The sequence below is a fragment of the Fukomys damarensis genome, unplaced genomic scaffold (genome assembly GCF_012274545.1).
Source record: "Fukomys damarensis isolate Sample0158 unplaced genomic scaffold, DMR_v1.0_HiC HiC_scaffold_4, whole genome shotgun sequence".
Lineage (NCBI taxonomy): Eukaryota > Metazoa > Chordata > Mammalia > Rodentia > Bathyergidae > Fukomys > Fukomys damarensis.
Window position 1 is genome coordinate 3975521 of NW_022900916.1, and position 22106 is coordinate 3997626.

The window sequence follows — 22106 nt, forward strand, 5'->3', positions numbered from 1 at the left end:
AGGCAGCTGGCAGCGGGGATAGTCCATTACCTCCGGATAGGCTGATTAGCGCCTAACAGTGCCTTGCACATAGAGGCTAGGAAGTATTTATGGGACTAAGCTGGACAGATTTTAAGTCATGATTATACGCACTGCAGCTGGAAGAAAGTGTTAGAGGGGAGGTTCAGAGAATTCAATTGCTACATACTTGAAATGAGAAAAATGCAGGAAGCAGAGTTAGTATTTTCTGGTCTCCTGTCTTGCACAGCTTGTGAATGCCATTCTATCACCTGTACCAGTATTCTACAATGATTTTTTAAAATAAAAGTCACTTTTTTTGTTTTTGTTTTTTGTTTTTTGTTTTTTGTTTTTGTACTGAGAATGAACTTGGGTCCTTGCACTTTGGAGGCAGGTGGCGGCACCACTGAGCTAAATCTCCAGCCCAAAAGTGAGCTTTTTGATTCACAGAAATGAATAGTAGACATTTTGCAAAGGAGTAGGATGGAAAGAAGATGTGATGCTAAAACCCAGATCATATGAACATACTTTTAAGTGGTTAAAAATTAAGTACATCTTTAAAAATATAGTTTTTGAGGGCTGGGGATTTAGCTCAGTGGTGCCGCCACCTGCCTGTCAAATGCAAGGACCTGAATTTGATCCCCAGTATGGGAAAAAAAAAGGACAAAAGGACAAAAGTATAGTTTTTGAAAATCTATAATGAATAATTCCAGTGATTCAACATTACTGTTTTTCAAATGTTTTCTTATGTGTGGATGTGTTTTATCATCCTGGTAACCTTTAGAAATGGGGTGTCCCATTTTACTGAAAAGAGTTATGTGTTTTATCCAGACTCATGCATGCAGTAAGAATATCCAGGTTGTTTGGCTCCAAAATTCATTCTCACTATGACAATGTTCTATATTAGGCTATTTCAAACCAGAGAAATAAGTTTCATGGAAGAGAGGAGAATATGCTCAGATAATCATGTCCCCAATTGGAATGATTTTCTTCTAGATTTAATCTCCTGCTTGTGAAACCCAGTGGTAGATATAAGCTATTAAACTTCAGTTGTTCTGCATTTGAAATTTTTTTTTTTTTTGGTTTTTTGAGACAGGGTCTCACTATGTAGTTGAGACTGACCTGGATCTCACTATGTAGCCCAGGCTGGTCTCGAACTCACAGCGATCCTCCTGCCTCAGCCTCCCAAGTGCTGGGATTACAGGTGTGCGCCACCACGCCCGGCTTTGCATTTGAAATCTTGACCTGGAAATGGTCAGTGTCTTAGGATCATTTAGCTTTCAAAAACATATATCCACCCCCCCAATCCAATGTTGACTCAAAGTATGAGGCAGGTGTTGAACTACAAAGATTTGAGGGCTATGAATACTATACAGTGGTAGCTGGTTTCAGGAACTTAATTCTCTGCCATTCTGGTCACAAACTGAATCGGATGAGAGCTGAATCAAATTTCCCCAAAAGGCCAGCACTGACTTTAACAATTGAAGTGGATTTGGCTCACATCCAGTTTAGCTTTCATAGAATCTGGAAGAAGGAAAGAGAAATTTTAATCTTATTTAAAATATGCTATGAAAACTTTGCCTCCTTTCCATCATCCTAGCCTTAAATCTTGACCCAGGTTTGTACCACTGAGAAAAATTTTGACCTAGACCAACATATCTATCCAATTGTACAAAAGACAAAGAAACAGTACTCTCAGGGAGAACTCCTAGCTTAGAGGAAACTCGTTGGCTAGGAAACTCTGGCCACTAGGGTTGTCCACAACCTGAGGACCCATCCATCCATCATCCTGAGAAAGTCATGCTCGTTGGTAGCTGTAGCTCATTCAAGGCTGGCAATCCCAAGCTCGGGGCCAGAAGAAGGGAACGGAGTCAGTTAGTGGAAGGCGAATGGTAGGACAGAAGAGTTGTACGTGTGTCCCTTCTGGTTGCATGCTATTGCTCGAATTTTATCAGTAGCCCATCTAGCAGGGCCAGGACCTCACCCTTGAGAGGTACCATTGTGAGGAGAGAGAGACATGCGTGCTGAAGGCCTGCCACGAGCTATTCTTCTGCCACAACCAGTGTCTTGTCACCCCCCGCCAGGTAAAACAGTTCACTTTCTCCCCATAGTTGACCCAAGGTCTCCACAAATTGGTACATGCAGTTCAGAGCCCCGGTGGCTGTGTCACACGTATCTCAGCATTACTCTTCCGAACTGATTTTCTCTACCCTGTTTGTTCCAGTTGCTGCTGAGATGTGTAATCTACCATGGTTTCTCTGCTACCACTCATCTCCCTTTGGGCAAACAGTGAGCAATGCTGGCTGGCCACTGGTGTGCTGTGTCACCCACTCCACCAGGAAAGAGACGGAAACCTCCCGGCCCTGGGAAGGAAGGGCGGATGCTCTGGAAGCCCGAGGACTGTTGCAGGCAGTGCCTTGGGACTCACGCAGCTGTCCCGAGCAGGCTTTCACAGGCTGGGGCTGCCTGGCTTTCACAGCCTGCTGATTACCGCGGAAGGTTTACAGCCCCAGAGCCGCCTTAGGGGTCAGACAGTCGCAGTGCTCCTGCAGCCCGGGTTTGGTCTCTTCAGTCCTACAAACAGCATCGGCAGCGATGCCAGGTGCTTCTCGTCAATAGCCCCATTCCTACAACTAAATCCAGAAACAGTTCTTAAATGTGCTGTCTTTGATTCACTTTCTAGATTTTGAGTTTAACCCTTCCCACCCCGTTCCTCTCGCGTGGCTGCCTTGCAGACGGCAGTGAGTACAGACAGTCGCTGCAGTGACAAGTGCAGACCATCACTGACCTTTGCAGTGTCCATCTGCACAGCGGCAGAGCTCGCTAGCTGCCCATGTCCTGTCCTTTCCCTTTGTTGTGAAGTTGCTTTTGGACATGACCAGGTGGCCAGACCTCTCTGTGTGTCCAGGTGGGGCCAGGAGGCTCGCTGTCCCCAGTGGAACGTGAGTGCAGTGTGTGTCACTTCACGCTGTAGATTGTGGTGACTGGTGTGCCTTTTGCACAGAGCCTCTCCCCCTTTAGCAGCCAATGCCCAGGCCTTGGGTGGCCTGGAAGCCAGGCTTTGGAGAGGACAAAGGCTCTGCAGGCTTGAGGTGTATGCACGCCCGCTGGGAGAAGACCCCTCCACATCCAGCCACGGCCAGTCAGATTGCCTTAGAGCAATGAGAAGTAACTCTCCTGTCCTAAGGCATGAAGAGTTGGAGACCATACTTCACAGTATTCTGAATCACCTTAACTAATATCGAATCACCTTTCTACATTTCGAGTGTTTCTGTGATTGCTCAAGGTCTGAAAAGGCCAGCTGTTGGCTTTCCCAGATTCTCTGGCTCCTCCTGGGGGCGCATAATTTGCACTTATTTAAGGAGATTTCCACCCCTGATCCAGATGTGGGGTCCAGGAGGAACACAGGAGAGCCAGGGGCATCTTTCTAAAATGGTAGTAGTTGGGTAGCAGCTCTCAGGTTCCTGGAAACTATTTGAACTGTGGAATACAAACTCAGTGAGTTATTTTTTGCTTATAACCAGTCCCAGTATTTTATCTTGTCTTGCAGTTCAGTGTGTGACTAATGTATTGAGGAAACTACTGGGACAAGACGAAAACAGTGATCTCCAATTAGACCAAGGCAAGGGACCAGGAGTAACATTGAAGATGCAGTTTTAAGTGTATGAAATGTACTTTTTTTTTTTTTGTACTGAGGATCGAACTCGGGTCCTTGTGCTTACAAGGCAGGCGGCGGAACCACTGAGCTAAATCCCTGGTTGAAAAGTGCTTTTTAATTTTCATGAGATACAATATGTGATGGCTTTCAAAATTAGAAAAATGCATTTAATGTATTGATTGAAAATACAATAGCTGTCATTTCAAATGGAATTTCTACCAAGAGAGTCACCGGTCAGTACATCATTGGCTTCACTGTTTCCTAAGAGCTAAAATGAAAAACAAATACTTTCCTACTAATGTTTTGACTCTTTAACTGCAAAGTCCCTCCAAATCTGTATGTTCCCTCACGGGATCTGAGTTATTGCTCAGGTACTGCTCGCTTCGGCTGCTGTTTGACAATGCCCAGCACACCTTTGGTGTCTTCTGAAGCAGAATAGTGTTCCCGGAGGGTTAATAAAAGAAAACCTCCAGGTTTTTGATGATTAAATTTATCGGTGCAATGTAGATGTACATAGTGATCACACTCATCATACGGAATATATTTTTGGGTTTTTTTTGCTTTTTTTTTTACTAGAACCACTACAAGCCTTTACTGTAGGGACAACCTGCCAGGCTGTTTCCTATCAAAGGAGAGAGAGAGCAACGTGGTAGCACATGGAGCTTCTTTCATAGGAGCGGGGTGGGGTTAGCCTGAGCTGGGGTGGAGTTGAGCGAGGTAGTATCAAGAGATTGGAGGAGCCTGTGCCGTCACTGCTGTTAGGAGGTAGCAAGTATCAGGTTGCTCTTTTGGCGGGAGAAGAGGCATGATGGGAAGAAGAAGCCTGTCCTTTGTTGGGAGAAGCCATATTTTAACATGGAGGCTGCTAGTCCATATGGCAGCCATTTTAAGGCGAGGGAAAGCTAACATTCCAGGCTTTTTGTTTTCTGGTATTGGGTGAAGGTCTGTTCTCCAGCTGCTTCAAGCTGACAAAGGGGTGAAGGTTGGGGCTAAACCTGGATCTGGTGGGGACAGCGGTAGGTGGGGCTTTTTCCCTCTGCCGCAGTGGCCGATACCCCGTCATGACGAGTTCTGTGACTCTCTGGTTGGTAAATGCCCTCATGGGTTCCTGCAAGAGATTCTGAAAACAGTGAAGCAGACAGGGCCCTATCATGACTAAAAGGCATATACAAGCCAGTGGGCCCAGCAAGGGAAGTAAGCCAAGGCATCCTTTGGGGAAGCCAGGAATAGCTCCATTCTATTCCCCAAGAATTCCATCATTTTTCGCTTTTTGGTGCACTGCTGTAATTCCTTAACCTATGCTCTAACAATCCCTGACTGGTTAACAAAATAGCATCATTCTTCACCTAGCAACTGGCACGTTCCCCTTTGGGCTGCTGTCAGCATGTCAAGGGCCCTTCTATTGTGTTACACGACTGCTGCCAGAGAACTTATTTGATCTTGTACTGTATTTAAGGACTGGCTTATTTTATCCATGTGTTCCGAGATCTCTGTGGACAGGGCCTGATTGAAATGTGTGGATGTAGAAATGCCCGCTATCCCCGTAGCCATCCCCGTGAGGACCCCGCTCCCATTAAGAAGGGGACTAGAAGGGAGCTGTGCTTTTTCTGATTGTGTTCTGTGGGAGGACTTGTTTAGACATCTGGGCTTCCGTATAGATGGTCATGGGAAGACTAAAGAAGGGTATGTAACAGAATGTCAGACTGATGGAGGCCCCGATCAGAATGCCTCTTGATTACATAAGAAGTACAGGCCATTGGACAGGCGGATGAGACGATCTTCTGTGATAAAGAGGAAGCAAGCCAGTATGGAATTTGTACCTCTATTTGATATAACTTTTTGGTGTTTTTGTACTTGGGATCAAACCCAGGTCCCTGCACTTACAAGGCAGGCGGCAGCACCACTGAGCTAAATCCTCGGTCCCAGATATATCTTGATTCATGGTTTTCCTATTTCCCTCTTCTCCTTTGAGCCCCTTGTCCGCTTCTTATTTACAAGAGCTTTATTTCTCTTTTGTCTTTCATTTCTAGTTCCTTTTGTGTTCCCCTCCCCTCTGCTCCCCTCCCCTCTCCTCTGCTCTGCTCTTCTTTTCCCTGCCTTCCTTTACCACTCCTTCCTCCCTGGTACAGTTTATTTTTGACCAGGGAAAAGCCACTGTCGCCTTTAACGATAGCTCTGGGAAACGAATGCTCCCAGTGTGGGCTGGTTCTGGTCCTCTCTCCTGCCGCCCTGTCTCCCTGGGAAGCCGGAAGGACCTCTGCTGTGACTGATACTCGGCTTTTCTGGGAGGTTTGTGAAGCTGTGGTCTCTTTCATGGCATGAAGTTTCACTGTGCACTCTTACGAAGTTGATTATTTCAGGGACTCGCTGTGTATGTCTATTATCTGTTTTACTATTTGAGTGGCCATAATTCTGAGCTTATATAAATAACATAAATTATAAATAAACATAAATTTATAAATTCCACAGTGGGGTTTTAAATGTTACTTAGTAACATTACAAAAGAAATTATATTATTTAATTTTACCATAATAGAAATATTTTAATGTAGTCTAATCACAGGCTATTACTTAAAAGCAAATATCTCAGAAGCCTCATAAAAGATTATTAATATTTTTAAAAATAAACCACCTAAGATTTTATGTTATATTAAATGTTAATGATCTGACTTATAAATTATATTTTTAAGTCTTTTGTCTTTAAAGAGAAATATATATTTTATGGAGTGTAATAAATCTGATCAGCTAATTGTACTTGCCAGTTGTAGCAGTGAAGAAAGAAATGCTGGATAAATGTGCTATACAAAGAATCAGTTTCAGTTCCCGGTGTCATTAAATCACGAATCAAGTTCCTTGCTGGCTTCTTGCCACTGGATTGGTGGTGCTAACTATAGTCACCTCTCTCATTTCCACTGCACATTTGTATCAGTCTTGGTCTAATCATGGAAGAGGAAAAACACACTGTATTTTGAAGCAGTGAAAGTTTATTTTTAAATGAATCATTAATTCTCTACTTAAGGACTGACTAGAATTACAGAGAACGCTGAAGAACGTAGGACTAGCAGGTGTGTGATGATGACCCCTAAGGCTGAGGTCCCAGAAAGGTCCCGGATCCCCAGTCCCGCTGTGCAGAGACCCGGACTCCTTCTTCCAGAGAAGGTGGCGGTGGCTCACTGAGGCAGAGAGGTCTCCTTGCCGCGTGCCAGTGGCATCTACCGGTCACCCTCCTTATGCGCCAGGTGTCTGTAGAAGCTGTGCCACACACACACTTGGGGTTCACCGCTGGTCTTGGGGCAGGGGAAGCTGCTGGCTCCTGGAGCACAGGGAGCTAAGGCCCAGCAGCACAGCAGGAACCAGACGCCAGGAAAGCTGCAGGGGCCCGGGAGCCCTGAGTGCAAACCACAGCCGGGTGGAGTCTCTCCCTCCTCTGCCTCTGCACCACCTGTGCAGAGCCGGAAGGTGGGCCAGCGGTGGCTGGTGGTGAAGACTAGCAGAGGCCGCGATCTGTTTCCACGGAGCCAACCAAAGGGGCATTTGGAGGTGAGAGGGAATCAATGTGTACTCATGTGACGCTGAAATCAAGGCCCAGGGTCGTTAAATTTTTAGCCATCACTACGGCGTTATCGTGGGGTCAGACGTTGCAGAGAAGTATGCGAATTTGAATGGACACGTCCGTGGGCTTGCTTGTTGCACGACTGTAGTGTTACAAAGGGAAGAATATTTTACATTACCGGGACTTAGCAGATACAAATTGAAAGACTTAAAATAAAATAAATTTACCGTATCAGTTACATCGCCTGTGCCAGTAATTGGATCTTGGGGGAGTGCTATATTTAAAGGAGCTGTTTCATGTAAATGTGATTAGTCATTTAAAATGAATAAATCATCTCCCTACATTGTCACTAATAGGAAGGGAATTTCACAGCCAAGGAGGGACTTATTGTATATATTTTCTGACTTATTCTAATTGGCCAGCTTATCGTGGTTGGCTAATAAGCCTGACTCTCTGTACAGTTCTTCATAATTTGCATGGTTTCTCAATAAAGAAAAGAGCAAAATAGATTGGGGTGTGGACGTCTTGTGAATTAGCAGTATTCCTAAGAGTCGTGTGTCTCTCCATGTTCAGGAATAGAGAGAGAGCCTTCACCAAGGCAAAGCCACCATCCAATTCATCGGTATTTATTGTTCTCCATGAGTTCTAAGCTGTGTTCACACATACAGCTTTATGAAGCATTTCAATTAAAGCAAATGTAGATTAAATTAGAATAAGTATAAATTAATTGCCTTAAAATCAATGCAACTAAGCTCAGAAGCTTCTTGTGATGATCATTAAAATATGAAGGCTGTAAAATCACACAAATCATTCACTGGATTTAGATTAGCTCACACCATTCAAATAAATTTAAAGAAAACAATTTCAAAGCCATTATTTTAATTACACTTCAATCTTGTAATTATACTTTCAATATGGATTTTCCATTATCAACTATATGCATGTGAAAGTTAACAAGTCACACTCTTTCAGGATAACAAGCCTATAAAAGTAATCTTTTAGAGACTAAGAGATAATTGCATTGAATGAAAATATAGGAATCAAATAATTGAAAGCCAAATTTCCATGAGTGGTACATACATTTTCCTATTTTAAAAATTTATTTTTATCTTTATTAAATTTATTGCTACATTTTAGGTATGCAGTACATTCCTCATTGGTTCTCCCTGTTTACAAAGACATTGTTTTCATATTTTTCCTTTTCACATATTTTTTCTTTTCCCTTTTTATCTTTCCCCTAACCTTCCTACTTCCTTATTAAACTTTTACTTTTCCACACCAGACAAACTATTCAGTATTTACACATGTGTAACATTAATTTCACTTAAGACTATGGCTTCAGTGTACATCCACTTAGCTATAAATCTCTGTAGTTTTCATTCTGAGAAGTACTCCATTTTATAAAACAAACAAAAAAACAAACAAAACACATCTTCTTTATCCAGTCTCCAGTTGATGGGCAATTGGGTTGTTTCCAAGCTGTAGCTATTACAAACTGTACCACTATAAACATGGGTGAGCATATATTGCTGTGATATGATTCTTTTAATTCTTTCAGGAAGATACCCAGCAGAGGAATAGCTGGGTCAAATGGGATTTCTAATCCTAGTTGAGTTATCTCCATGTTGATTTCCCTAGTGGTTGCACCAGTCTGCACTCCCACCAAGCATGAAGAAGGGTTCCTATCTCCCCACAACCCAGCCAGCATTTGTTATTGGTTGATTTCTTGATAGCAGCCATTCTTTGTGGGGTGAGGTGGAATCTCAATGTTGTTTTCATCTGTATCTCTCGAATGATCAGTGATGTTGGACATTTTTTATAGGATTATTTCTTGCTTTTACTTCTTCATCTGAGAAATGTCTGTTCATTTCAGGTGCCCACTTTTGAATTGGGTCTTTATATTTGGGGGGTCTGATCTTTTTGAGTTCTTTATATATTCTTTTTTTTTTCTTTATATATCTTGATAGTAGACCATTGTCTGAAGAACAGCTGGTAACAAAATTTTTTCCCACATTGTGGGTTGTCTCTTAGCCCTGCTTGTGATTTCTCTGATAATGCAGAAGCTTTTTAAAAAGATGAGATCCAAATTGTTGATTCTTTGTGCTAGTTCCCAAGCTACTTAGGATTTGGTCATAAAGCCTTTTCCTATGCCAATATCTTCAAGTGTTCTACTAACCTATTTTCTAGCAAGTTTAGTGTTTCTATTTTAATATTTAGATCTTTAATCCACTTGGATTTTAGTTTAGAGCACAGTGAAAGACACGGGTCTAGTTTTTATCTTTGACAAGTTGAAATCCAGTTTTTCCAACACCATTTATTAAAGACACTATCTTTCCTCCAGAGAGGTTGTTTGGCTCCTTTGTCCAAGAGGAGGTAGTTGACTATGTCAGGAAATGTTTCTGCATCTTCTAATCTTTTGCACTGATCCTCCATTCTGTTTCTTTGCCAGGACCATGCTGCTTTTATCAATGTGGCTTTGCAGTATAGTTTCCAACTGGGGATTGTGATACCCCCTGCCATGTCTCTGTTGCCTAGAATTGCTTTTGCTTATTCTATGTCTTTTCTGATTCCAAATAAATATTTGGATTGTTTTCTCAAGTTCTATGAAATATACTGTTGGGATTTCAATAGGCATTGCATTGAATCTGTATAGCAGTTTTGGAAATACGGCCATTTTCACTATATTGATTCATCCTATCCAGGAACAAGGGATCTTTTTTTTCATTTTCTTATATCCTCTTCATTCTCTCTCTCTCTCTCTCTCTCTCTCTCTCTCTCTCTCTCTCTTTAAAAGTGTAGTAGTTCTCAATGTAAGGGTCTTTTGTCTCCTTCGTTAGATTAATTCCTAGATATTTTATTTTTTGGATGCTGTTGTGAAAGGGATTGTTTCTCTCCTTTGACTCTCAGTGAGAGTGTTATTTGTGAACTAGAAGGGTATTGATTTTTTACTATTTCCCTTGTATCCAGCTACTCTACTGAATCTGTCAATCAAGTTCAGAAGTCTGTTGGAGGAGTTCTTCGGGTCGTCTATGTAGAGTATCATATCATTGGCCAATAATGACAGTTTCACTTCTTCCTTTTCTATCTTTATTGGTTTTATTACTTTCTCTTGTCTACTTACTGTGGCTGTTTCCAAAACTCTATTCAACAGGAGTGGTGATACATTTTCCGTAGAGTTATATTCTCAGTTTAAAATGAGAGAGACTCTGGCTGGACATCTGGTAAACCTGGTACTTCAGCAGCCGGCGCCTGCTGCATCTGCAGGTTATTTGTCACACACTGGAAATCAGACCTGACTTGGCTGCTTTGCTCCTGTGATGCTGCATTTTCCACTTTGACAAAGGCAATTCTGGTTGAAGAAAAATGGAACCTCCCATTTGAACTCTGGTGTAAAGAAGTGGAATTCTGTGGTCTGAAGCACTTTGTGCTTTTTCAAGTTTTACAGTATTTTTGTAGAACATTTATAAAAATTTTGATCTAATTTCTGTACTTTTTTCCTAGCTTCTCCATGGGTAGATAACAGTAGAACTCCAAACAAGATCGACCTTTATGATGTACGCCGGAGGCCATGGTAAGGATTTTTAGCTGACCATAAAAAAATGAGGTGGACAAAAGGAGTGCATTTCCATTGTTAGGATGAGTATTACCTGATTATATAGCATGCTCATATTTTTAAAATTAAATATAGCTAAAGGTAAAGGATAGTGGGGAGTCAGAGTGGGGGCGATGCAGAATGTTGGAATGGCTGCTGGAGTCCATTTCAAATGGGCCTTGTTTGGATCTGTGCTCACTCACATCCTGCTCTGACCTCCCTTCCGGTGGTGGGGAAGTTTCAGGGCTGCTGGTTTGCTTGCAGTGACTCCCTGGGGCAGAGGTGTGGTACAGGTAGGACTGAGTTTGCCTCTGGCCATGAACTAATGCAAGCCAACCCCCAAGTGGGAGCTGCCCTTGGTTATAGTCCTTCAATAGAGGTTTTTGCCTATTCCAGAAAGAATTTCTACTTGCTCCCCACAATTTAATCATTCATTTTTCTAACGCAGACCTTGAAAAATATCAGTAAGCCATACTTGGACTCAGTTGGAAACAATTACCAATTTGGGGACATTTTACTAGTAATTGGGCTTTGACTATTTTAAAAATATACTTAATGTGTGGATATTTCTTTCCTAATGTGTTCACTTTGGGAACAGCGCAGTGTTTTGCACTTTCCTCTTTTCTTAGCAGTGCCTTGGAGTACGTATTTATGACAAGAGACACCTCATATCATTTGGAAGTAGACTGTATGGTAATTTTTAAAAGGAAGTCCCTATTATTGGATATTTGGGGTGTCTTGAACTTTCTGCTGGGTTCAGGCAAACCCTAAGTAGCATACTTGTTGATTCGAAGGACGTATGAGACTTTTCATTGCCTTATTAAAGGATCCCAGGAGCAGCTTCCCTGGACGCCAGCAATGTGACTGCTGTTAATGTGAGCGTTCCTTGTGGTGGTATTTCTCCAGCGTAGGAAAACCTGAGGAGCTGTAGGCTGTTGAGTGGAGGCAAAGCTAGAATGTTACATGGATTGGATTTAGAAATTGAGCACTTGGAGAGAAACATAGAAGCTAGAAGCTAACCGTGAGAAGCAGACAGGATGCTCTGCTTGCTCCTCCCACTGAGAAGCACAGGTGTAGGGGCGGTGCTTTTACAGGGATGCCCCTGCCATGCTGCCCTCAGGGAAACAAGCGTGGGTCAGGATCGAACTCACCACTCCACGGACAGGGAGTCCTCTGCAGACTGCACTAATGCCTCCATTGCTGAGGGCTGCCAGGCAAGTCTCTGGCACCCTCTGGGTGCTGGATCTGCAAGGAGGAGCAGGAAATGAGCAGGAAGCTGAGCTCAGGCTCAGCGGCCTAAAGGGGAGCAGGGCCACTGCTTTCTGCCAGGCTGTGGCCAGGCGAATGAGTGTTTCTGGTCGCTGAAATTCAGTTCTTCCACAATCAGTGAACCATCTGCGTGAAACTCCTAGAGTCTCTCTGTGCTGCAGAGATCCTGAGTTTGAGGGGCTCTGGCTGAATTTGAGGACCAACATTTGAAACTCATTTGCCAGTTGACTCTCAGTTGGATACAGAAGTTTTGGGAGCTGCCACTTGAATTGCTTCGTAATAGCATTGCATATTACACAATATTTAGTTACCTTACTGCCCTTTGGTATGTATTTTTATTGCTATTACCCTTTTTTGGTTTTTAAAACACTTTCTATTTGGATTTTATTTTGTTTTTTGTTTATGTCTTTTTGATTCAGGGTCTCCCTGTGTAGTACAGGCTGACCATGTGATCACAGTGACCCTCCTTCCTCTGACTCACAAGGGCTGTTATTGCAGACACGCGCCACTATGCCCAGCCCTAGACCACTTTTTAAAAGTGCCTACACTACCTGTTTTTTGTTTCTACTTTTTGTCTTCAGTATTGTGACAATCTGTTATTCACTGGGTTACTTGATATCTGTGGTCAGTAATTTGAGTTCAGGATAATACATTTCCTATAATTTCCTCTGTAAGCCAATCTTTTCTCAGGGAAGAAAGTGCTCTTCTGCAACTTAATTTCCTTTATCACTGGCATTGATCTCCCTCTTTTATAAATATCTGGAAAATATACTTTAAATATGACATCCTGTGATCTCTATGTTAGGTTAATCAGAACCTTTTGAAACTGAACCTGCAGAATGTGAATAAAAGAATATTTTGTGCAGAGACAGAATAGCAACAGTTCACTGTCTGGGAACAACTTATCTCAGAGACCCATAAATGCAGGTGCAGCCCCTGTTAATGTTTGATGGAGTGCAAGAGAGAAAATATCCATGTCACATTTGTTTCAGGTACATCCAAGGTGCGGCATCTCCCAAGGACATGCTCATCCTGGTGGACGTGTGAGTAGTCGGTGCTGTGAATTTACAGGTGGGGGTGAATCTGTAGGTAACAGCGGGTCAGGACTAAGAAACGTGTGATAGGTTAAAAAATACCCAGTCAGTGTGATATTTTCATATCCAGACAAGCCATACTAAGACAAAAATAAAACCAGCAAAAACAACTTGACTGAAATGAGGAGAATCACACGTAAAGGTAAACCACAACAGAACATGACAGCATTGCTCTAAAATCAGAGCTTCTGAAAAAATTAGTTATTGGCTTCCGATGTCTGCTTTACATTGAGGACAAAATTAGCATACAGTATTGCTAAAACAAAGCAGTTCCTGATACAGCAAAAGAAAACAGGACATTTAATCAGCACCTAGTCAATTATGATTCACTTCACTTTTAGGGTTTTGGCCCCAAAATAAGTAGTAAATACATGAAATGTTTGAACTGGGGCTTTTTCAGAGGACATGCTCGCAGACAAGAAAAAAAGTCCTAGTGTTGTTCACTGACCCTTTTGTTTACTTGTTCCATTTCCTGAGGTGAAGGTGTGAGGGAGGCTTTGTGGTCTGAGGTGGGAATGGGAGCTGTGCTGGCAGTGAGAGCTGCCAAGAGAGAGGGTCGTGGAGGGAGGACAGCTGCAGACAGCTTCCTCGTTCCTGCTCCGAGTCAGCAGAGGGCTCCTGGAGCCAGGGCTCTGCCTCCTGACCTCTGCCCTCCCTTCCACCCTGACTGTCAGAGCCGGTGTTGATCAGGTCTCTCTGGATGAGGACTATCCCAGAGTGTCCATATTTCTATTTTAAATTGTCACTTGCCGTTTAACCTTGCTAGTTCATTTAGAAATGCATGCTGACACTGGCAGGAAAGGAAAGCAGTCTTTCTCGTAAGGTCCACTGTGCCCCAGGATCTGGCGTTTTCTACCTGCTTTGGGTACGGACTACTTGGGGTCGATGGCCCCGGACTGGTATGTGTGCTGTGTTGCTTCGTCACCAGTGAGCAGCCGGGGACCCCCTCTCTGTCTCTTCACAGGAGCGGGAGTGTTAGTGGCCTGACGCTGAAGCTGATCCGCACGTCTGTCTCTGAAATGCTGGAAACGCTCTCAGACGACGACTTTGTGAACGTAGCTTCGGTGAGTTTGCGATGCCCGCGTTTCCCTGCGTTACCCCTGACTCTCGGTGCTGCAGCTTTTCACTATGTGCCGAGGGACCCCTGATACCCTCGCAGGGTCCTCCCTGAGCTCTCCTCTCTCCTTTCTTATTCTCCCTTTCCGTACGGATGTGTATGTCCTTTCTCAGTCCTGAGCGTTTACCCTGCATATGGTAACCGAATAATGAAAACAGGCGTTCTCTGCTGTCCTGCACTCCGGGAGCCTCAGTGAGCGAAGGGAACCTTTCCTCTCGGGGTACCTTTGGGACTTTTGGCGAGCCGGCCTTGGCAGTGCTCAGAGGCAATCCTCTACTCACTGTAAAGCTCGCTTTCACCCTGGACAGGTAGCCACCCTCTGTTGTATTTTTTCCAGTGTGCTTTTCATTTTTATTTATGTTTATTTTTTTTCTTTTTATTGAGTTTATTGGTACATTCTAGGTATATAAGACAGTTACATTCATTACTGGGATCTTGTACCTTTACACGATAGGTCTTGGTTCTCATTTTCCGGTGTCCTTTTTAAAATAACACAAGAACCCATAGAAACTGAGTGAGCTCAGAGCCCTCTTGTGTTTGCGTCTGCACAGCGAGGAGATACTCAACTCTGAACCAAAGGACAAGACCGATAAACGTTACTGCAGCTCATTGTACTTTAGAGACCTTGAGCAAAGCATTTCTTTGCCATTATCCGGTCCTATAGTTTCCCACTTGAAGTGGTTATAGTCATGGAGAATGGGTGGAGGACAAGCAATTGGGGGTGACGTTATTTTGTTCTGAATTAGAGAAGGGGTCTGTCTCTGAGATCACTTGTGAGAAGGAGGCAAGCGCTCGTCTGTTGTTGATTTTCTCCTTTGCCTGGAAGCAGAGGGCAAGGCGGGCAGGGACCTGATACAGTCGCTTTTGTGCTGAAACTCCAGGTAACTAGTCAATGACATTTACTAAGCGTATGCCTGAAATACTTTTAGTGGACTATACCTGGATAAGGGTAACTATCGTAAATAGAAGCCAAGAGCTGGGACATAAGGGTCTCTAGAAAATGCCTTGAAGGTGACATGATTTTCTGGGAGAACGAACTGGAGATGTTTCATAGTTTAATGAAACTCATAAGAAACCCTGTGACACCGTCTGTGAATTCATTTCATGTGGTCAGAGGGATGGGCGTGTCCAACACATGATAAAGGGGTCCAGCAGCTGTCCATCTTCCAGGACAGAACTGTGCCTGCCTCATGTAACCATTAGGAATCCCTTTGTGTGTTGCTATCCCTGACATTATTTAGTAAAGTTTCACACTGCATGAGATCTCAATTTCATGTTAGTCTGATTTTACAGTCTGACCCTGTGTGTTATTTCAAAAGAATTCAATTTAGCTTGACTTGTATATAAATACAAACATTATAAGGGCATTGGAATTATTGCTAACAATATTATCTTTGGTTAGCAAACAGAAAGATTTGCACACATTCCGTTTAAGGATTTGGCTTATCACATTAAAGATACAGGAAAGCAGCAGACATTAGAAATGGTTCGTGTCTTCCAGCTTCCTGCACAAGCTGGAACTGTATAGGAGTCGGTGGTTGGTCTGGGAGGTGATCCCCGGTGACACTACTAGGCCACTGGGCAGGAGCCAGGCAGGGGAAGCGAAAGCCAACCGCAGGACCTCAGTTTAAGGGAAACTCGGGCTGTGGATAAAGTCTGGAAGTCACCTGGAATAGTCACTTCAAGACTATCCTGCCCAGATGTTCGGTACCCACCTTCCTCCCAGGTGGGAAAAACAGACTCAGGGCTCAGAGGAAGGAGCAGCAGAAGCTGTAGATACTAATGCTGCCAAGGTGCCTGGCCCACTCTGCCTGAGCAGCTATTCTTACGGGTGGAAGCCGATGTCAGCATTTTAGAAACAAACAGTCCTGTGTGGATCACCAGGATGGGGGTGGCTCCAGAATGAAAGCCAAGATCAAAACTTATTTTATCCTTTTATTTCATTTTGTCTTTATGTTCAATGTAATGTTATAATACGTTACAGTTCTAATCATCGTACTGAATTAGTCTGTACACACCACATCTCGATCATTCATACTCCCCAGCTGCTTTAACCCCATCTTCACCATTTATTTGTATGTTTTCCCTCCTCTCTGGTCAGCCCTTGTGCTGATGGCTTCCTTGGTGGGGTGAGCAGGTGTTTGCCCAGAGGCCTGTGAAACTGTGGTGCTGGGCCATTCACATGAGGGTTTCAGCAGCCGTTCGTTCATAGTTACCCCAAACATGGGAGCACCTGGACCAGAACAAATGCTCTGAGTTCCATTCCCAGCTCCTCTTGTCTGCATTTCGTGGCAGAAACTCTCATGATAATCTCTTTTTTTTTTTCAGGCATAGCCAAGGGGTAGCAGGAACACTTTACAGTAGCATTTGGCAGTTTTCATGATGCGTGAAACCATGCCTGGTTCATACTATCAATGTGAAGTCAGCTGTCCTTAAAAATCCCTGTAAATGCAATCACTATTTGTTACCAGCACTTACAAGCTAGCTCCAGCACATCACGCCGTGGTTCAAAGAACCACAGTGAAAAACATAGTGTCTCATGAAAGACAATGCTCAGCCTCTATTTTCATCCCAAGCTGGAGCCTCACTCGTACATGCAAAAGGGCTGGAGCCTCACTTGCACATACAAAAGGTACTGGCAGTTCTTAGCAAGTTGGCAGCTCCAGTGGCGCAGCACAGGGCAGGCCCAGTGGACTCCTTGGCCACATATCTATTATTGAACTTTCTTTTCCAAATAATGGATTGCTTTGCTTAAGAGGATCCCATAATGAAAAATCAAACAGCATCTGCACGCAGGGTGAGTGCTACTGCATGAGGCACCAGGAAAAAGGAAATCCCATCCCTTATAATTATGGGTCAATTATAAGAAACAGTGTACCCTTCTCTAGGGAGATGGCATGCAGTAGAATAATATTATACACCAAATTCCTCCTGTGTCCTTGGAGGACACTGGGTTGGACTACTCCCTATGGGTTGGCCAATTATGAGTAGCAATAGCTACATTAGAATAGGTGAGAAAGAGCTCGTGTTCTCAGTCCCACGTGTACCCTTTCCCTGCCCTTCCTTGTCTGGACCCCATAGCCCCAGTGAAAGCTGAATGCATTCCCAAGGACAAATCCTCCTACCCACCAGTCCTTCAGCGCTTGCCCTGTGAAGACCCCTTCAGTGAACACTGACATGAAGGAGCCATGTGTACTTCCTGCTTCCTCCCATGCATCTGCCCTCTGTGTCTTCTTCAGAACTCGGCCTGAGGAAAGTCTTCCAATCTCACTCCTTCAGGGCCGTGGCCAAGCAGCCAAGCCCCTCACTGCTGCACAGAGGCCTTGTGTCTTTTGATCTGAGCCTCTTTGTTCCTCACTCCACGTTGATGAGCAGGTGCATTTTTTCTCAGGGTCCCTCAGCATCTTCAAGAGATTCTCCTGACGTCTGCTGGTTGCTGGACATATCCTGCAGCTCAGTTGCTAAACAATCCCTGTATTAGTTTTTCCATTTGGGCTGTACTGTGACTTGGTGTATTTATTGCCTAGAGCCATGAGAAGAGATGGGATGGACCACAAGGAGGGTCAGTGCCATCTTTTAGAGTCTCTAAGAACAGAGAAGCTACTGTCCTCTAAGTAGTGGAACAGGCTACATCTGCATACCAAGGTGTTTGGTGTTGATCTGCACCAAATTAAATCTCCTCATCCAAGTCTTAGGATTTCAGTCCCTGCTTCTTAATTCCCTGAATTGTACCTAGAAATCTGTGGAGGGTCTGGATGCAGAACTTTTGTACTCAGGTGTCTCAAAAGCAAATGCAATCCTGTTTTCTAGCACGTGCTAATACTCCTGCAGCAAGAAATGAGAATCTCTTTGTTAGCTGTCAGAGAGATCTTCTGGCTTGCTTTCTTCACTCTTAGTCCATAGCTGGCTGCTGTGAGGCTGACATCTCCTTCAGGGAAATTTGACACCCATCCAGTTCCAGCTTTTAGATTAGTATGGTCCCTGTGTCTCCCAGAGGCTTTGTGCATCCCCGTAAACTAGCCTGCTTGGATCACAAGAGAGAGAAATCTTAGCAGATGTGACTTCGCAGCACAGAGACCTTTCCTTTACTCTGGATAGCACTGGTCCAGCCGGGTACCAGGAACTCTCTGTTGCTGTATAGCTGCTGAATCATTCAGCTGTACAGGGTCTGCTTGCCAAGATCAATGCTGGGCTACTAGAGTCGGTTTAGATTGGGTTTCTTCAGAAACTGTCACCAAGACAAGGATTCAGGCTCACATATTTATGTGGAGAGCAGCTCTGAGGAAGTCGGTCAGAGAAATGTGGGAATTAAAGGCGAGAACTAATGAGTGATGCCTTATCAAGTAAGTGAGCCCTTGGTGACTGCAGCCTAGTCCTCTGGGTAACTCTGGGAATGAGTGTGGATTACATAGATGGGAATCATCCCTTCCAAGAGGGAAGTACGGTGGAGCACAAGAAATTGTTGACTCTTCCTGAGGGATATCGGTTGTCTGGCATTTCCAGCCAACCATGTGCAGTAGTGGAATGTAGGCTGCAGTCTCAGACAGATACACACCAGGTTGGCATGAACACCCATGTGAATGGAGCGCCAGTAGCACCGGCCAGAGTTAGAAACTAAACAGTGCTATCAATAAGGACCTTTAAAAAGGATTTCTGATGATATATCCTTTTGAGGCTTTTATACTTTCAAACTTTGGCCAGCAACTTGTGCTTCTTTTCTACTTAAAGAACTTCTATGGGATTGACATTGGAATTCTCAGTACTAACAAATTTTAAAGACCATGACTGTTCCTCAAAATATTGTAGTCTTTAAATGTTCATTTCTTTAGAGAAAAGTGTGAAGTAACTCCTTAAGAAGCACAATTACTAAGAAACACATTCTGGACTGGGGATTTAGCTCTGTGGTTCTGCTGCCTACTTTGCAAGCACAAGGTCCTGAATTGGATCTCCTGAAGAAAGAAAGAAACACATTGCAAGAGTTCCTCATGGTTTCTGTGGACCAGGTTCCAAGAGACCTCACTGATGTCCAGGCAGCTTTTGTAGATGCCATCTTCTGTGTCCTCGCTTGGCGTGGCTTGATCTTGTGAGCTGAGGAAGCACTGCAGCCAGTGCAACACCCACTCTTGAGAAGGAACTGGGAATTCACCTCATCAGGACGCAGTGCGTCTCGATACCTCAAGTGAGAATCATGAAAATATGTCAGTTACATATTCCAAACTAGGTTAGAAAAAGGGGTGCGAAATACGTATGACTCATGGAAATTGCACAATGACTATTCCAAGAAGACCTTGGAAAGATGGAAGCAGTTATGTCTCACTGAGCCCCAAGGGACATCCATAGCTCATCTCAGCTCCTGCCTCCTTCTAGGGCCTACATAGCTAGGGATTTTCTTTAGATGTTTATGATTCTTGTTTTACACAAAGCAAGCTGAGTTTTTGAGAGGGCGGTAAACTATGCTTTTTATTTTATTTTTTTGTGAACCTTTGTGTTTAATTTTATTATTTTGAATAACCATTCGTATGCTTTTCAAGATTGTTGATTGCCCTTCAGAAAAATCAGAAAATCAACAAATAAGATCTAAAACTTTCATGGTAATTAGGTTAGTCTTCAAAATGACCTTGTGACACAAATGATAATACTGGACTAAGTTTTAGGAAAAGGGATCAGAGAGGGAACCAAGACTGGAACATAGTTGTCTTCTTTTATAAGCCTAGATTGGGGAAGAAAGTTGAGGCTGGATCTTCAGGAACAATATGGAATAGATTTGCTGATTTTATAGTTACTGTTTATACAGCGACATTGAAATAAAATAGAAGTAATGATTTGGCAAAAAAAAGAGAAATACTTAAAAATGTAAATGTATCATTCCTTTTTAAAGAAACATTATTTGTACCTTTGCAAAAGAACTCTTTAAGGAAATTTGCTGTGTTTTGGCTTGAGAAAGTATGTATAAACTGGATCATTCTTATAACTACAGATAAGTGCCTATACACCTACCTAGTTACACGTTTTTGCCCAGGTAATGCATCCTTATTTTTAGTATTTGTTCATATTCTTTACCTTGCATCTTTTGCGTGTATCAAACATCAGATATTCTTGTTTACATTTATGTAGTTGCTTGTGTCAACTATATTTGCAATTTATAGGAAATTCTTCTTTTTTATTGGTTGCCATGGTTTCTTTAGGGTATGAACTACTTGCAATTGATACACTTAAAGAGAACTACTTCTTACTCTACATTCTTAAAAGAGAAAAGACAAGTTATATTTTTGTTTTTAACTGGCTGTTCTCATTACAATTTTTTTAAAACAATTTAATAGCATGGCGGAACTCAGAAAAGCCTCGACATCTATTTGTATTTTTTTTGTATCTGTTTTGTTTTCTTTAGATAGGGTCTCACTATGCAGTTCAGGCTGACCTAGAACTCACTGTGTGTCCCAGGCTCGCCTCGAACACACAGTGATCCTCCTGACTCAGCTGACGTCTGGCTACAAGTTCAGATCATATTTATGTGTGTGCACTTCTGAGCCTGAAGGGCTCTTCTCCTCCTCATTTCTGTCATTTGAAATCCAGGAGAGCAGCAATGGAACATTTCCCTTTGGCTTTTGTGACTGCAGGGGTGCACTTTCTCATGGTAGTGAGGATGTGGGACGGTTCTGTCACTGACCTCCTAAGTCTGTCCACGAAGCCTCCATCTGTGCTCCTCTCCCTAAGAGCTCTCAGTCACTGAGACTCACAGTGAGGTCTGTACAAACACGTCCTCAGCCTGGCCTGGACAGCTAGACCAAGAAAGCCAGCAGCCTTGTGCGTTTAGGTTTATGTGCCTAAGACTCTTAATAAAAAGTAAGGGCAACTTTTGTGCCTGAATCTCATATAAAGTACCAGGACTCGTGCAGCGCTGTTTCTGCGTGTGTCTGGTGACTCTGTGGCTGATCTCTGTGTAGAAAGCCCGCCTGCTGTTAGGCCAAAAGTAGACAAAGCCGAGCTGCTTCCCACTAACCCAGGCAGATACTTTGGTGGCCACTGTGCTGGGCCACGGGCAGCAGTTCAGTGGCAGCATCTCTGATGCTGGCCCAGGGAGTGCAGCTCATCTCCGGATGTGAAGCAGTTTGGCATTTTCAGAGTGAAACAGTGCGAGCCGGTAGAGGTTGAAAGGAAATGTGTGTTGATGTGGTCAGGGAGTGCTGACGGCTGAGCTGAAGCGCGACCACATCCCTCCTAACCGAGGGACCGGACGCCAGTGGTACCGGTAAGTCCAGCGTTTTAGAGTCAGTTTTCTTCCTGTGAGCTCGTCTCATTTATGGTCATCATAAACTGATGTCATTGATTTCTCAACAGAAAGAAAAAAGAAGAATATAATTCTGTGTGTAATATTTCTGCAGTTGCTTTTAGGGGCAGATCATCAAAAAGATCAGTTTGTCCAGGTTGCAGTTACTAAAGAATTCTGTAAGTAGCAGTTTAGAAATGAAGGTGCAAAGGAAGGCAGAAGGAGGCATGACCGGGCCCGGGAGTGGGATGGGAGTGGAGCCCTACACCATTCAGAATCTTCCTCCTCCATTAAGTTCTACAGGAAGAAGGAATTCACTGGGCTAGCAGTGGTGGGCCAGGACTGTGATCCCAGCTACTCAGGTGGCGAAAGCAGGAGGATCCGGACTTAGGATGCCACCTGGGCAATTTAGCAAGGCCCTGTCTCAAAGTAGAAAAGCCCCAGGACTGTTTCTCAGTGGCAGAAACCTTGTCTTGCAGTTCAGGAGTCCCTGGACTCAAGACATTGTAAAACCCTCCCTCAAAAAAAAAAAAAAAAAAAAAAAAAAAAAAAAAAAAAAG

General features: G+C 43.5%; 1 protein-coding gene across 1 annotated transcript in view; it reads left to right on the forward strand.

The window, feature by feature from the left end:
• Positions 1-22106, forward strand: part of Cacna2d1 (calcium voltage-gated channel auxiliary subunit alpha2delta 1) — a 339947-nt gene that overhangs the window by 232626 nt on the left and 85215 nt on the right. The window contains exons 8-10 of the mRNA XM_010636710.2: positions 10709-10778; positions 13061-13111; positions 14127-14226. Coding sequence (XP_010635012.2) covers positions 10709-10778; positions 13061-13111; positions 14127-14226 — 221 coding nt within the window. The remainder of the gene's footprint in view (positions 1-10708; positions 10779-13060; positions 13112-14126; positions 14227-22106) is intronic.